The sequence below is a fragment of the Corvus kubaryi genome, unplaced genomic scaffold (assembly GCF_017639235.1).
Source record: "Corvus kubaryi isolate FWS band 111438036 unplaced genomic scaffold, C.kubaryi_AGA036_p1.0 37284, whole genome shotgun sequence".
Taxonomy (NCBI): Eukaryota; Metazoa; Chordata; class Aves; order Passeriformes; family Corvidae; genus Corvus; species Corvus kubaryi.
This window is the reverse complement of record NW_024581088.1, coordinates 7393773-7410548: the sequence shown is the minus strand read 5'-3', so window position 1 is coordinate 7410548 and position 16776 is coordinate 7393773. Positions and strand designations below refer to the sequence as shown.

The following is a 16776-nucleotide window of genomic DNA, read 5'->3' as shown; positions in this document are numbered from 1 at the left end:
GGGGCCAGCCCCGCTCCCGGCCGGCTCCGCTCGGCCCCGGGGCCGCGGGCGGTGCAGGGGCCGCTGCCCGCGCCCTGCGCCCCAGCCGGCCCCGCCGCTCCGCCCTGCGCGCTGCTACAGGAAATGCTCCTCGGCGATGGAGGTGGGGCTGCTCCGCCGCCGCAGCCCGGCTGTGGTCAAGGCTGGGGCGAGCGGCAGCCGCCTTCCCCAGCCGGCTTTCCCGACGTGTGTCCAGCAAGAGCCGCGGGGAGGGGTCCCCTGCCAGGCCCCCCGCGCTCTCACCCGGCAGTGGGAGAGCATCCCGTCTGTTGTAGCCCTCTGGAGCCCCGTGTCCCGAGGGAAGGCGGAGTCGGACCATGGGGATTGGCACCAGCGAGAAGTGACCTTGGAGGGCAGCAGCATCACCAGGTCCCACATGGGGACCTGGCTCTGCACCCCCAGAAGGTATCAGACCTCTCCCCGCCCCAGAGGGGACTTGGGGCAGTGTCACACAGCTGAGCCGTGTGTGTTCACGCATATCTGCCGCACATATCACCGCTGCCCCAGCCTGACCAAACCCGGGGCAGCCAGGACATGGGGACACCAGCAGTGGACATGGGGACACTGTGGGCCTTGGCAAACGGGGCAAGAGCAGGCTGGAGGAGGGGACACCAATGCAAGAGCTGTTTCAGCAGTTTCCCCCAGGCTCCTCAGAAGCAAAAGGGGAACCAGCAGCTGCATGTGCTCTGCCCACAGGAGCCATCTCTTCTCCCTGCACCCATCTGAGCCTGCAACAAACTCCTGCTGTGAGATGTGGGCAGGGAGACAGACACAGGGACTTTCCAGAGCCCGTGTCCAGCCATGTGTCCATGTCACAGCTCAGCTTTTTCCCTGCCAGGGCACCACAACCCTGCCCAACCCCAGAGTGGGGAATGGTCCCTGTCCAGGGGAACGCTACCCACAGTGCCAAACCCAGCAGCACCCAAGCAGGGGCTGGGACACCATTCCACAGCATGACCCATGTTTCCCAAGTGGGAGAGGGAGGGTTAAGATGTGTCTGCACCCAGCAGTCGCAGGCCCCAGACATGGTTCCAGCTCCCCCAGGAGCTTGCAAGATGAGATGCCCCACCAGAAACTTCCTCCAGCCCTCTCAAAGGCAGTGACACCAGTCCTGCCTCACTGGAGGAGAGCAGTGGGGTGAACCTGGCACCCTGTGCCACCAGCCACACAAGCACAAGCCTGTGCCCCTCGCAGGGCTTGACACACAGTGCTTGTATCCGAGGCGGCTCTGCCAAGCCCCAGCACAAGCAGCTCCAGATAAAGAGATGGAAGCAGAGCTGGCACTGGGCTCCAACACTTCCCAATCCTGTCAGCGACAACCAAGCCAACGTCCCTGCCTGTGCCCAGATCCAGCGGGCCCCACCACCCCTCAGGGACACCCCTCTGCCAGCATCTCCCCCCAGCCCTGCTCCCCAGAGCCACCCTCTGCTGTCCCTGCTGGCCTCGGGGTCAGAGCCCAGCGCCCACAGCCCCGGCACCGGAGTGTCAGGGCTGGGGCTCGAAGGGCTGGGCTGGGGCACAAGGAGCCCTGGGCCCGAGTGGTTTAGAGCCAGCTCCGGGAGGGCAGCATCCTCCTCGCCCTCCCCAGGGGCGCTGGGTGCCGGGACGACGATGCTGCGCAGGGCGACCCTGGGGAGGAAGCCACACCTCTCCTTCTTCTGCCTCAGCATCCGGGTCAGGAGCTTAACTCTTTCCACGACAAAAATAAAACTTCACTTTCCCCAGCCCGGGCAGCGGCAGCGCCAGGGGATCCCCCAGGTCGGGGCTGTGCGGCTGCTCCCCGCACCAACCCCAAGGGGCCGAGGTGCCTGCCTGGACCCCACCGCTCCCGGGCTTTATGGAAACTTTCATTCCGGAGAAAAAACCACTTTTTTCCCTTTGGATCCCGCCCCGCAGCTCTCCGGGCACCCCTCCTGCTTTGGAAAACCGAAGGGCTTCCCAAGGATGCGCTGGGAACAGCAGGGGTTACATCTAACTTGTCCAGAGCGAGGGGGGCACCGCGTGTCCCCACCCCTGCTGGTGACCGGTCCCCGAGTGCCACTAGATGGAGCCGGCAGCCCGGCGGAGCCGCTGCGCCCTGTCCCCAAGGGCTCCCGGAGCTGGGGACCCGGCAACTCCCCGCTTCCAGCACGCCCGGCCGTGCTCCCAACCCGGGACCCCGCTCTCCGGCCAGCCCATCCCCTGCGGGCTCTGCATGGCACGGCGGGGCAGGGGCACGGCGGGACAGGGACACGGCGGGGCAGGGACACGGCGGGACAGGGACACGGCGTGTCCCACGGGCATGGCACGCCCCGAACTGCTGCTCCCCGGCGCCCGGAGTGCCACGGCCAGGGGAAATTGAGCTGCCGGACACAGTGCCCCAGGTCAGAGCAGCATCACAAACACCGCTGACACCCGAGCTGAACACCCAGAGCCCCGAAGCCCCCCGCCCCCGGTGCAGAGCCCCGCGCCGCCAGCACCTACCCCTGTGCCGAGGCCATCGGTGGGCGTGGGCGAGACCCCGTCCCCGCTCTCCTGGCCGCGGGCGCTGAGCTGGGGGGACATGGTGGGCGACTCATCGATGTAGGGCATGGTTTCCGAGCCCTCCGGCAGCGCCTTGGGCTCCTCGTTGCCCTCGGCGTCGTACTCGTCCGCACCATAGTTGAAGTCTGCCGGGGTAAGAGAGGGTGGCCGTGAGCATCCGGGCACGGCTCAAGGTCACCGTGTGGCACCACGGCCACCCAGCCCAGCCTGTGGTTACCCGAGGGCAGCTGACCCCACGTCCCAGGGCCACTCACGGCCACACGTGCCCGCACAGCCCAGCCCAGCCTCGCTGCCTGCTCAGCCAAGCAGGCAAGAAGACATCAGACAGCACACCGAGCATCCCCGGCCCCGCAGGCACCCTCTGCTCGACACACTTCCCTATATTTGAATAATTAACGGAACCGAGAGGCCGCCGGCCTCGTCTGCGCAGGGACAGCTGCTCTGCCAGACGCTCCAGCCCCATGCAAGTGGCTGTGCCCTGCCTGCCCGCCGGCCACCATCCCTGTGCCATCCCCGCGAAGAGATGAGCTGGGCTGGCAGCCACAGCCGCCGTCCTCCCCGCTTGCCCATGCCCACACACTCCTTGGAGAGTGGGAATGAGCGCCAGGCCGCCTGGATCCACAGCACGGAGGGCAGTGCCACCCCCCTGGCACAAGGGCTCCGTTGCCTCCCTGATGAGGGTCAGAAGGGGGCTGCATTCCCAGCGCAGGATGAGGCTCCCGCCCCCCCAGAACAGCACCTATTTTTGGGTGCCTCACGCTGACCCACAACCCCCCATCACCCATGGCCCAGGGGAAGCCATTTCAGGGAGCCAGAGCCCCAAGTGGGAGGGGAGGGGGGGGCTCCAGGGTCTGCAGTGGGTCCCTGGGACGCAGCGGGGGACGGGGGTACATCCTAACCTGTTACCATGGGAACGGCAGCGGCTCGGTGGCGGCGGGAAGAGGTGGCTGCAGCAGCCCCGAGATGCTGACAAAGGGGAGGGGGAAGGGAGCCCGGCTGCGGCAGGGGCGGCCGTGGGGTGCAGCCAGCACCCCCCCACCATGCCTGCGGCCAGGGCCCCCTCGGCAGCTCCCAAAGAGGCGGGGGGCCCACCCAACACGGCCCCGATCCCACGCCAGCCCCTCGCTCCCCTCCCATCCGACAGCCCCGTGGATCCCTGGAAGCCACATCCCCACAGGCTTCCTGGGCACAGACACTGGGGAGACCCCAGCTAAGACCCCAGCTGATAACCTGGCCAAAACGGGGTGCACTGGGGTCGGAGCAGCCATCCCAGACCAAACCCCACACCGCTGCCACTTCATGTCCCCACGGCCCTGCCATCCCGGACAAGGACTCCCCTGGCTCCCACCAACACCGCTCAGCACATTAATATTACATCCTGCTTCCTAGGGAAAGTGGATAAATCTTTAAATCAAAGAGCGCTGCAAAGCAGGCTCAGGCCAGGAGCCCTGCCAGTGCTAGTGGGGACGGATGGGGTGCTCCCTCCTGCAGCTGAGAGGGGTTGGAGGAGAGCTGTGACATGGGCCAGATGCACCACATCTCTGCCAGGACACTACAGCCCCTCTCAGGCCTTACTTCTTTAGCAATTAGCTAGTAACAATCCCTCAGAGGCTGTGAGGACACCCTCAGTGGTCCATCACAGCCCACCTTCAATCCAGGAGCTGACTGGATGGGCAGAGAAGGGGGTGCCCATAACACCCCCTGGTCCTCAGGAAAACAGGATCCCTGGCTTTAACCTGTCCTGCCTCCTCACGGTGGGATGTCCATCACCTCTCCTGTCTTGGACGGGTCCCAGCTGTGATGCTTCCAGCACCCTCCAGGAGCATGGCAGCATAAGGCTCAATAGCACTGCTGTCCCCCATGATGGCCACTCCTCAGGACACCCACCCCACACAGCTCCCCCGAGCCCCCTCAACCAGGGACTGTCCCCAGGCTGGGAATTCCCCAGAGCAACCCAAACCTCTCACCCAAGCACCTTTCCCCATCAGGTGGGGTCTAAGGGGGAGCCAAGGCAGCAGAAAGAGGCCAAAGCTGATGGTCCCCACCAGCTCGGAGGCCACCAGGTGCCTTCCCTCCACCATGGCAAGGTCTGCAGCTCCAGGCTGAACCACAGGGACACCCAGAGTGGCACTATCACTGTGGCAGTCCTGGCAACCCAGGTGGGGTGGCTCAGCAGCCAGGAAACGAGGAACACAGCGTTAATGAGGCACCTGGGGACCCTGGGAGGTGACACCTGCAGCAGTGCAGGGAAGAAGGTGGCATGGAGAGGGAAGGGACTGGCCTTCAGGGGTGCAGGAATGACCTGGCTCCTGTTGCTACCAGTTGGAGCAGATCCACATCCCAGTCCCAGACCAGAGCTGGGGATGAGATCTACAGGCAGTGCCCCAACAGGCACCCAAGGAGAGGGACCCTGCGCTGCCCACGGGAGGAAGGACAGAGCCATGTCCCCATGGCTCCAGCTGTGCCACCCATGGCTGTGCAGCATTTGAGGGGCCTCACCTGGGGAGGCAGAGGAACCTCCCCAGCACGCCCAGAAGCTGCTACAGGAAGGGAACCGAGCACCACCAAGCAGCCAGGAAGGGCAAGGGAGCCACTGATGGGTGAGGGGACACAGAAAGGTTGTCCCCTGCATCTCCCTGCCTGTGGGGTGTTAGTGCCACCCAGGCAGCCCAAACCCAGTGCCTCCCTCCCTCCTCCCCCACAGCTGCATTGCCCCTGCAGCCTGTTCTGTGCCTGTGCCAAAACCCAGTGCTATTTTTGCTCCTGATTTTTAGCAGCAGTGGAAATCCTCCTGCTGCACCCCAGGCATGGAGACCGAGGGGAGGGAGGAAGCCTGGCCCAGGGGAGCCACTCTGGGGGACAAGGACACCCCGACCTGAAACAGCCTTGTGGCCCAAACCCCACACACAGCCCTGGGGCCCTGAGCTGGATCCAAGCCCACACTGCACTGAGGGATGCTGACACCCATGAGATGCTGACACTCATCAAGACAGAGGCCCTGTGGGCCGGCACATGGACCCAGCAGGGTGACAGAGCCAGAAACACATCCCCGTGAGGGATTATTTTCCCCAGGAAAATGTTTCTGCTTTGCCACATCTTCCCAGGCAGACCCAGGCTCATGCCAGCACGATGGTCCCCACGAGGGAGCTCCGCCAAGGGCAGCAGCTGGCTCCTGCCCAGCCTGGACACAGGCAGCACAGTCACAGCAGCTCAGGGTGGCATTTCCAGCTGGACACGTGCTATTCCCCGACACCCTGTCAGTGTGTTGGCACACCCCAATGCTCAGCCATTCTATCCCACTTCCAAGAAAAGCCCAACATTCACACAGAGCCTGTGAGATTTTGGGGAAACGCCATGGTTTCCCTGTGCCTGGGTGAAAATTCACCATGACAACACAGATGTGTGAGCTGGCCTCGGACCTGCCTCCGTGGGCCTCTGCTGAAGGGTGGCTCAACATGAACGGCATCTCCTCCACACCATCACTGCCTTGCCCAGTGTGATGAGGGCTGGACTCTGCCCTGCATCCCCCCAAACACAGGCATGCCAAGCAGCCTCCCCCATCCCTCAGGGAGGGCAGCTGGAGCAGGATTTGGGATGGCAGAGCCATGGCTTTGCAGAGATGCCGTGGCCGGGAAGGAGGGTGCAGAGGCTGGGGCTGGATGTGGCCCCTGGGCTTCAGCCCAAACGCCTGCACAGCCACCCCAGACCCCGGGACTGCCACTGCTGGATGCGGCCTCTGCCTGTGGACGTCAGAGGCTTCAGGCTGGAAAACTTGGGGAGGGGGCTCAGCCCTACACAACGTGCCCCTTGGCAGCCCCTGCTCCCTCTAGGGCATGACAGATGCCAGATCCACGCATGGAGCATGCTCTGGAGCATCCCACCTTCCCACGCACCCGTGCCAAACCTCGCTGCCCCACCAGCACCAGGCTCCGAGCTCATCAATGTACCCCAAACCCCACCCGGGGTGCCCACGCAGCTCGACGCTCCCCCAGAATAACAACGGGGACCCTGTGACCGAGCCCCCTCATCCCCCGGCCACATCCCTGGTGCCGTAGCCGCCGCTGAGACAGCTGCCATGGGAGCAGGGCCGGGCTCCGGGCTTCACTCCTCCCTGCTGCCCGTCCGTGGGATCGGGGGGATTCGCACCCCCAGGATGCTGCAGGACGCCCCCGGCCCCGCCGGCTGCCAGCCCCCGGTACCGACACCGCGTCGACACAGCACCCTCGGCCCAGCGCCGGGAGCTCGCTGAGAAAATCACGGCTGAGGGAGGGAGGGAGGGAGAGGCGCCTTCCCACCGCCACGCGGGGACGGGAGTGGGACCCGGCGCAAAAAAGCATCCCCATGCCCAAAGCGCCCTGCGGGCAGTGCCAGCTGCTCCAGCCTCAGCGAGCCCTGCCGCGCTGGGGCCACCGCCACTGTCACCCATCCTGCTCATGCAGCGGGTCCCCAGAGCCTGGGGGATGCCGGACCGATTCCGGCCCGCGCCGTTCTGCCAGCGGGGCATGCGGGATGCCCACAGAGAGGAGCACAACCCCCTGACAGCATCGCCAGCCCCCTGCCCGGGCTCGGCTCCGCCTGGACCCCCAGCCCAGGCTCCCCGGCGCAGCATCCCTGCCCAGCGCGACGCAGCGTTACACAACAGGTAGGGGGGACCCGGCCCCTCGTCCCTCTCGCCCGCCCGCCAGCCCAGGGCACGTACTGCTGTAGAGGGTGTCGATCCAGGAGAGGCGAGGCAGGCCGCGGTGGCTCAGCGGCTCCATGCTCGGAGGGCTGTGCCGGCGCTCAGCCCGCTCTCATCTCACAACAAAGGCGGCGGGCGCGGGCGGGAGGCGGGGGCCGCGGGCCCAGGCGGGGGCTGGATGGCAGAGCCGGACACAGCCGCCTGCCCGGGCGCACGGCCGCGCTTCTGCCAAGGGTGCCCAGGGAAGGAGGTGCCGCCTGGCAATGGCAGCGCGTCCCGCCTCCCGCCCCTGCCTCGCCGGGGGGAGCCGAGCTCAGCGTCCCCCCGCACGCAGCCACGCCGACCCTCCGCAGGGGTCTGGGGACCGGCGAGGAGGAGGAGGAGGAGGACAAGGAGGCGATGGTGGTGGCACAGCAGCATGTGCGGCTGCCCCCCCAGGCCACCCCAAGGAGAGCGGCGGGAAAGGCCCCATCACCTCTTCCACCACAGTCTTATCTCCTTGCTGTGACCTGGGGATGCTGCGCCCACTCCACAGCAAAACCTCTGCAGCCCCTCAAGCCGCTGCGGCTGAAGGACACAGGCTCTTCCCGGCCCTGCTCACCCTGGTTTTGGGAACCAGGGCCTCCAGGAGCCGGGAGCAGCCCTGCCCCACACAACTGGGGCTGGCAGAGCGGGACGCGGGCAGGCAGGGGTTAAACCGCCCTCCCCAGCTGCATGTAGCCAAAGGAAATACGAAGTGCCAGAGTCATCAACCCCAATATGTCAGGGCGCCAGCCAAGCGTTCAAGTGCAGAGACTGCCCTGGTTCAGCCTGTGCCGGCACCGCTGCCCCGTCCGGGCAGTGCGGGCAGCATTCCCTGCCAGCGCCCCCGGCCGCATCCTGCCCGCGGGGCCAGGGTGCGGGGAAGGACCTGGACCGGGCACCGGGGCCAGATGGGAGCCGGGCAGGAGGGATAATGCTCTAGCGGGCACACGGGGAAGGTAGAGCCATTGGAGCGTGAAGCGCCAGGACACGGGTGGGAGACCTGAGGGGACCCTGCCGGGGCACTGCCACCACCTGATTCCCGCTCCCAGGGATGTCCATGAGAGGCTTGGACGCAGCATTTTGGAGGAGCCCAGCAATGCCAAAGCTGTGGTTCAGCATGGCTGGAGCACAGGGAGCCGTTGGCACTTGGCATCCAGGATGAGGAGCCACTGCTGCCCCCGGCTCAGCCCTGCCTGCCTGGGGGCTGCATCCAGCCCCGGTGTGGCAAGGACACCCAGAGCTCCCTGCACCCACGGGCTGTGAGTCACCCGTGCTGAGCCAGGGGCACAGGGTGCAGCCCTACAGCTGCCATTGCCCACCCTCCCCCTGCCCTGCTCCCAGCTGCTTCGGGGAGCCAACACTCCCCTTGTCCCCAAGACATCGGCACAGGCAGCGCCAGCCCAGCCCACGGGTGGCCACAATGTCTTTGCTGCTGTCCATCCCGCACCAGCTCCCCCATTCACTCCTGCTTTGGCTCAAGCTGAGCCTCGCTTTGTCCCTTAAAGGTTCTGATGGAGAGTTTCCTCCATACTCCACAGCAAACCCTGCACCCCCCAGCCCCTCAGAGCCCGAGGCCCTGCCAGGAAGGTGACAGAGGTTTAGCTGAGAGCATCAGCCTTGATCATGGCAGGAAACCACACTCCGTTCATGCCTTGGGGAGCCCTGCAGCAGCACCAGCACCAGCACAAGATGCAGCTGCTCCCCCTCGGCGCCGCGGCTGCAGAGCCACGGGGGCAGCAGGCAGCTGGTTTTCCATGCACAGCTCCCTGCATACAGGCAGGGGCTTTTTCCACATGCTTCCCCCAGCCGGATACACTTCCTGGCCACTCCCACCCACGGCACCAGCTTCTCCATGCCACCATGCCCCCCTCTGCACATCTGCCTCTTTATCCAACACAGGGCATGAGCTGAGCACTTGCGTGAGCTGCCAGACCCCCTGGAGCCCTCCCCAGGCTGGTCACCCCCAGCCTGGCACCACACAGCAGGTCCTGGCAGTGCCATGGCCAGGAGGACCAGGCGGACAAGTGCCCCACAGCTGGGTGAGTGTCCTGGGAAGGCCAAATCAGGACCACCTTGTGCTGCACAACCAACCCAGGCAGAGGCCCATGCACAGCCCACACCAAACAGCCCCACCAAACCGCTGGGCTGTATTTTTAGTTTGGTTTTCGTGTTCTTTTCACCTTTGCTAAAACAACAACAACAAAACCTCAAAACCTGCCGAGCAGCTGAACCTTCCTCCTCTCCCCCATGGCTGGGGGGAGCACCCACCCACACCCTGGCACCCATCAGCCCTCGGTGACAGAGACCAGTCCTGTGTGAGGAGATGCTGCCAACCATGTTCTCAACCCCCGCCAACCACCCCCAGCTCCAGCTGGGAGCGTCCCTGCGGCAAGAACCGAGAGCTGAGCTCCACGGTTCCTCCCCACCACCAGCCAGCCCTGCACAGCCTGCCTGGTGTCTGGCTGTCTGCCTGGCATCTGCCCAGCCCCTGCCCGCCAGCCCACGCATCGCTATTTCTGGGCTCTTGTGCAAGAGTCCTCCAGTCGCAGCCACAGGAGCTGCAGGAGCCCCAGTGCTCGCCCAGTGCTGGGCAGGGGCTGGTGGTGGGCACCCAGGGCTGGTGCTGGGCACCCAGGGCTGGTGGTGGGCACCCAGGGCTGGCAGCAACCAGAGAGCAGCTTCAGAGCCACCTGCACCTCCCAACACTGGGGGTGTTTTCCCACAGGGAGAGAGGAATTGGGAGAGTGAGGTTGGGGAGCATTATGCAAGTGGCTAAAGAAGCTAAGGACTAAAAGAGCAGCCAGAGCGCTTTGGTTTGGCAGAGGGGAAGCCTCTGTGTCCTGGAGCCATGGCAGGAACACAACCAGGGCTGCAGAGTCTGGGGCTGAGGTGGGAGATGCCAGAGGAGAGCCTGGCTTCCCCAGCTCCTCCAGTGCCTTCCCCAGCCTCCTCCAGGGCTCTCAGGAGGTCCAGGCTCTCCCTTGCTGGTGCAGAGCAGCAGCTCTCCCCTTGCCAGAGGTGGCAGAGAGGGAGGAGAGGAATAAATGAAAATGTTTCCAGCCTCCCTGCCAAGGACCACGGAAGGTCCTTCCTGCTGGGTGTCCTAAACATGCTGCTCCTCAGTCCAGCACTAAACTTCCAGTATCACTTCCCTGTGGAATTGAAACCCTGAGGTCTGTGCTGCATCGGCCCCAAGCTGCACTCGCTGGGGCACAGCTGAGAGGTGCCTGGAGCACAGGGCGGTCACTTGGAGCATCCTGCTGTGCCAGGCAGGATGCCAGAGCCCAGCAAGTGTGGGGAGGAGGGCAGAGACCCAACCACAGCAGCACTGCCCCCGGCCTCTCTAAATACCAGATGGAGAAGGAATGAAAGGTGGTGGCTGGTCAGAAAAAGCTTTTAACTTCAGCTGAAGGCCTGGGCCAGCTATTGCATCGTGGTTCTCTTCTGAGAGGGAGGCAGCCGTGCCTGTATCTGCCACAGCCCCCAGCTGCTCCTCTCCCCCCAGCCCTGGTGCTGAGGCTGGGCCAGGTTTGCTTCCCAGCACAGGAGCTGCAGAGTAGGAGGAGGAGGTGTTGGTTCGAAGCCTCCGAACAAAAACCGCCCACAGAACAAAACCCCTCCATGGCAGAAAGCCCCGTCCCAGCACAAAGCTCTCCCTATCTGCCAGATCTTCAAACAATCCCTGAACTTTACAGCTGGGACTTATCTGGAGGCAGATCTGCAGGAGTCCTCTGGGATTCTGCTTAGGCTGGCCAGGCTCCGCTCTGGCTGCAGCCAAGGGAGCCAAGAAGTGCTGCTGCTACTGATCTACACATGCCAATTATCCTGCTTAGCAAACACTGATAAAGTAATTTCGGGTGGGAAAGCCAAGCCTGCTCAAAGATGTCTCTTGGGGATGGGGTGAGTTCTGCGTGTTCCCTCGGGCTGGCTCCCGGCCCCTGCTCCAGGTGACCTCAGTGGGAGGAAAACCCCAGCAATGCCATGAACCAAGGGGGCATAGGTGCCACTTTTCTGGGGTGGAGGGACACTTGGTGAGCTGCCCTGGCTAACCCAGGCTCTCCTCTCTAACCAAAGGGAATATGAATTCCCTGCCAGCACAGAGGAAAGCTTCTCCCTGCGATCACTGCTGCAGGGTTGGCCACAGCAGACAGCATCCAGCAGAAGACAGAGCAGAGCCATCCACTGGGATCCCAACTGGCAGCACGGCTGGGCAGGAGGGGAGGAGGAACCCGAGGAACAAAGAGCCCCTCTGCACAGAAGTGTCTTTCCAGGGAAATAGAAAGAAAACAAACCCCAACCCGATTTCAATAGACTTACAATGCAAATGAATTCAGGCCCCGCAGGGCACTTCTGGCTCTATCCAGACACCTAATGAGGGTTTCTTGCCTGCCCTGCTGCTGCCGTTGCTTCTACCTGAGGCTACTGATCACCCACAACCAGCCTGGGGGCCACCTCCGTGCTGAAGTGCTCGCCCCCATGGTGGGCACAGCCTGTGGCACTGCTGGCACCGAAAGGCAAACTCCATCCCCTCCTTCCCTTCCGCAGGGAAGGTGCAGCCCAGCACCACCACCCAGCCCTGAACGCTGCTGAGCTGGGGGAGCTCAGCATCGGCTCTGCCCCAAACTCTGGGGGCCAAAACCCAGCCAGTGGGACCGTGCCCAGCTGACAGAACAAAGGGGTGCACAGGGATGCTGCATTCAGACCCACCTCCTCCAGGAGGGATGTTGGCATGTCTGTGCCAACGAGAGCAGGCACTGCTGCCGTGCCAGGGGAGTGCCCCTGCCCAGTGAGACAGACAGACATCCCCAGCCCTCTGTGCACCCATCCAGCCCTTTGGAAGGGCTGTTCCCCCACCCAGGAGATGCAGCTGCTGCCATGGTGGTGCCTGCAGGCAGAGCTGGACACAGGTTTCCCCTTTGCTCTTGCAGCTCCTTTACAAGCCAAATCACAGGGCAAACTCCAACAAGCAGCACTTACTGCTCTCACCTAAAGCTTTAAACATCAACTCTTCTACTCAAAGGCTTTTCAGCCTCATAAACTTCGCATTTATTTATGATCTTCTTCAGTGACAACCTGTCCCAGAGTTAACCCTGGAGTCCCCATCTCAGGCAACACCACTCTCCAAGGAAGCAGCCTCTCGTCACTCAGAGGCTGCTGTCACAATGCCATCGGGGGGTTTGTGGAGAGACATCACCTCCCCAAATGCTGTCGGGCCCCAGAGCAGATGGAGACAGTTCAAAGGTCCCCAGCAGGCGCACGCACACACACACGCTGCGGTTTTGTCCTTGCCTGAGCAGTTAAAATTAAACACTGACACTCTGCCTGGCCTGCCCTGGCCAGAGGAGGAACTTCCAGCCTCTTCAGAGCCAAACAAGCACTTTCTAACAATAGGGAAATACGACCAAGTAAAAATTTAAAAACGAAATATGAGGACACAGAGGTGGTAGAGGGGCTCTTGGGGAGACACAACTGCCCCCACTGCACCTCCCTGCTTCGGCACCAAGATCCCATCCTCACGCTAAAGGAGGGGACATGGATGCACAGACCATGTAACATTTCACCTTCCTGGGGCTGTGGAATCACCAATTTTTACCTCCTGCCCATCGTGATCTACCACAGGTGGAAAGAGATGTACCAGGACAAACTCTGGACTTCGCTCACTATTTTCCATTCTCCTTCTGCTGAGGTTTTAGGGAATATCCCAAGAAAGGGACGAGGAACCAGCAGGGTTTAAACACGGCTTGAGACAGCAGGACAGAGCTGCCCCATCACCTCCATAGCTGCAGGGAGTTTTTCTGGGACAGACAGAGGTGCCATTTTTGCAGCAGCAGCAGCAGCACAAGCTGAAAGCAGGGATGGAGTAGCAATTTGCCTTTACACAAATCATGTCAGGAGCCCGCAGCATGGCACCCATGCCAATCCAGCCCCCACCTGGGCATGCAGGGATGAGGTGGCCAATGCCCCAGGAACTCCAGATGCCCCAGGGCCCCTTCCCCATCTCAGTGCTCTGCTGCACACCCTGACACTGCTGCCTTTCCGTGCTCGCCGCCCTCCATGGCAGGACCCCACTGCTGCCGGCAGCTCCCTTCCCATTTCCCAAGGTACCAGGGAAGGCAGTGCAGCGGAGCGAGGAGAAGAGCCCACGTGACTCCAGAATCTTTCCTTGAGAGAAACTGTAATTCCAGCTAAACAGAGGGCTTGGAATTCACTTACAGCACATCTCACAGCCGCAGCATCCTGCCGTAACCAGATCCACCAGCCCACGCCACCACGGACTATTCCAGCTATGCCAGCGCTCCCCACCCCACAGCTCACATTTCTGGGGTGTAGGGTGCTGCAGAGGGCAGGTCAGGCACTCCCAAACCCCACAGCCTTCCAGAGGAGCTTCAGCTCCATGGCAAAGCCAGCTTCTTTCTCCACTTCCCAAGGACAAAGCGAGGAAACCCAGCACCGAGTTGGTTCCACCTCCGCGCTACCTGGCTGCTGGGCACAAAGCATCCCCGCCGAGCATCACCGCGTCCTCCTCTCGGCCACCAGCACCATCTCCTGCTCAGCTCACCCTCTCCTGGCTGGCACCAACCCACAGCCCTTCGTCCCTTCCGTGGCAAACGGGAGGAGATGGAAGCAGCACCCAGCCCTGGCACAGCCCGGCACCGCGCATACTCAGCTGCGAGGCCAGCTGCGTGTTTAACCACAGGGACAGGTGACGGCCAAGATGAGGGGAATTTCAGTCCTTTCCACGCTTTGTTTTTAGCCATCTGCTCGCTGACGCTCAGATTTTGTTGGTCCCGGGTGAGCTGGCACAGGCGTTATCTCAGATGCCAGGATCGTGTATCTGGCTGTCACACGCGCCGCTCTCATGCGATAGCCGCAGACAGGGGCATCTTGCAGATTTCCTCGCTTTAAATCAGATTAATCGCAAGCTACTTAAAGGAAAACACTGTATTTCCCTGGTAATTCCCATAAAGATGATATTCAACACTCCTTCACTTACTGTCCAGAGGGTGCTTCCACAGGCTGATACAGCTGGGGACTGGCTGCGCTCAGCCACAGCCACAGCACCACTAAGCTCCAAAATTCACATTAAAATTCTGAGGGACCCAGGCAGAGCAGTACTAACCAGGTCACACACCGCCAGAGTGCTGGCAGGAAAAGCAAACAGCACCACAATCAGGAATTTTCAATTACATCTGAAACATAGAGAAGTGAGAAGAAAACAACAGGAGCACCAGGTTAACCAACTGTCCTTGAAAGGGGGATCCAGGCAATGACTGCACACCTCTTACTGCACTCTCAAACTCTGCTCTTAAATGTCAGCGCAGTCAGTGCACACAGGGGCCCTTATAACGCCCATCAAAGAAAATGCTGATGCCTGGGAAAGGCTCAGGACAGGCTCGGGGCAAGGCTGGGGAGGGCAGAGCCCAGCCATGTCACAGGGCAAGGAGACAGGCAGAGGGGACGCTTCCTCCTCTGATGAGTGCTGGAGCTGCTGACCCTGAGGAAGATCCATTTAGGGGAGGAGAAAAAGGAGGAGGAGGAAGAGGCCACATTTAACCACAGCAGATGCAAACTTGGACTTCAAAGTCTTGCCAAAAGACTTACCCCCACCAGCTGCAAAGGTCTCAAAGGGTGGTGCAGGGCTGGACCTCTCCACATTACAAAGCCAGGACCCTCAGGGGTTTATGCTGTGCCTCAGGGAAGCCCCTTTAACAACACTCACCAGCCTGAGAGCAACCTTGCACCATCCTGGGTTTGGAAACATCCAGGAGCATAATCCAGATATAAACAAAACACAGGTCCGAGTGTAAATCAGAAGGATTTGTGCTTGGTCGCTCTGATGCACTCGAGCCACTTCAGCCACGGAGCAGCTCTCCAAGAACCACAGCCCGTGCTTGTGATGGGAGCTGGAGAGGGGCTTGGAGCAGGCCTTTGAAGGCAGCATTCCCAATGTCCTTGGTCCTGGCTGCAGGGCTGGGCACAGGCTCCCACAGTCAACTGGGGAGCGGGACAAACACTCACACGTGCAGCCCAGCACAGCACGGTGACAACACTGAGAGCAGCCACGTAGTTCAGACATTTCACCTCCAGGCAGCCCAGAAAGGTGAAGTGAAAACTTCCTCCAGCACTGCAGACTAATGCAATAAATATAAATGAACTAGATATTAAGCATAATTTGACATCAGAGTACTTGCTCTCCAGGCAATCTTAAACCAGCACGATACAGCCTTGGGGGAAAACCATCACCCCCAAACAATCGAACAAGAACAAAATTAACTCAAGTCAGCTGCAGAATTAGCAGCATTAAAAGTGACATTCCCTAGCTGCCAGGACTGTTTGAGCCGGGTTTAATGCTGATGCAATAACAACTTCCAGGCCGCTGGAAGTAGGACAGTGTGACGGCTGACAGCGCTAGCTGGCTGTGCCTTCAGTGCCACCACACAGCCAGGCACTTGTGAAATAACATTGTCCTCAATCCACCTAGAAAAACGCCCCGGGACATGTCACCACCCCGGCATGCTTCTGACTTCCCCACAGGAGGTCACAGGGTGTCACCTGAGCAGAGGTGTTCCCATGAGCCAGGTCACGCCGGGAGGAAGTGACTCCTCTGCAGCGCCCCAGCCCCAGAGGTGGCTCGTGGGCACTGGCACATCACCAAGAGCCAGCCACCCTCCCTCCTCGCACACTCAAGGATAGGGCCTTGGCATGGGATGTCCTTGGGAGCGGGACAGGGAGCAGACAGGGGCTTGGGGTGACTTTAGTGGTGGCACAGAGACAGCACAAGGGCTGGTACGGCATTAGCTGCTTGACGGGGATGGCAAAAGGAGTTGGGGCATCCTTTACTATGTGACAACATGGGGTGCTCCTGGCTGCGTGACGGGGACACCTGGGGGTTCCCTGCCGAGTCACAGCAGGGGCTGCACCAACTGTGTAGCAGGGATGGCACAGGGGCTCGGGATTGCCTTTACCCGTGGCACGGCACGGGGCCGTGGGCACGGCGCGCCACGGGCACGGCACGGCAGCGCAGGACAGGCAGCGCCAGGGCTGGGGATGCCCTCGGCCGTGCGGCGGCACATTCGCCCTTGACCGTGCGGCGGGGACGGCGCAGGGGCTGGGGACACCCTCGTCCCCTGGGGCGCGGGGTGGGGACGGCTCCCCCTCACCCACCTGCCGAGGAAGCGTCCTCCGCGTCGGAGCTGCCGGCGCTGCCGCCCTCCGGGGAGCTGCCGGCGGGGCGGGGGGCGGCGGGCGGCGGCGGCGGCGGCGGGGGGGGGGGCCGGGCCACCGCCGCCCCCACGTAGCCCACCTAGAGGCGCTCCTCGGCCAGCGCCCGCTGCAGCCGCCCAAGGGGCCCCCGCAACCGCTCCAGCTCCCGCTCCATGGCCCGCACCGAGCCCAGCTCCATGCGGGGCGCCGGCTCCCCCGGGAACTGCTCCTGCCAGTGCCGCGCGAAGTCCGCCCGGGCCGCCTCGCCCGCCGCCATCCCCCGCCCCAAAGCCGGGCTTCCCCCC

At 62.5% G+C, this 16776-nt stretch overlaps 1 protein-coding gene across 2 annotated transcripts in view; it reads right to left on the bottom strand.

The window, feature by feature from the left end:
* ABR (ABR activator of RhoGEF and GTPase) overlaps positions 1-16487 on the bottom strand; it is a 38497-nt gene extending 22010 nt beyond the window's left edge. Inside the window, exons 1-2 of one of the 2 annotated variants that reach the window (XM_042026280.1) lie at positions 16433-16487; positions 2503-2687 (exon numbers count right to left, since the gene is read on the bottom strand). In XM_042026280.1, the coding sequence (XP_041882214.1) occupies positions 2503-2610 (108 nt within the window). In that variant the 5' untranslated portion in view covers positions 2611-2687; positions 16433-16487. Of the gene's footprint in view, positions 1-2502; positions 2688-7261; positions 7473-16432 lie in introns of those variants that run through there. The other variant, XM_042026281.1, reaches the window with a different exon arrangement.
* Between the last annotated feature and the right edge of the window lie 289 nt (positions 16488-16776).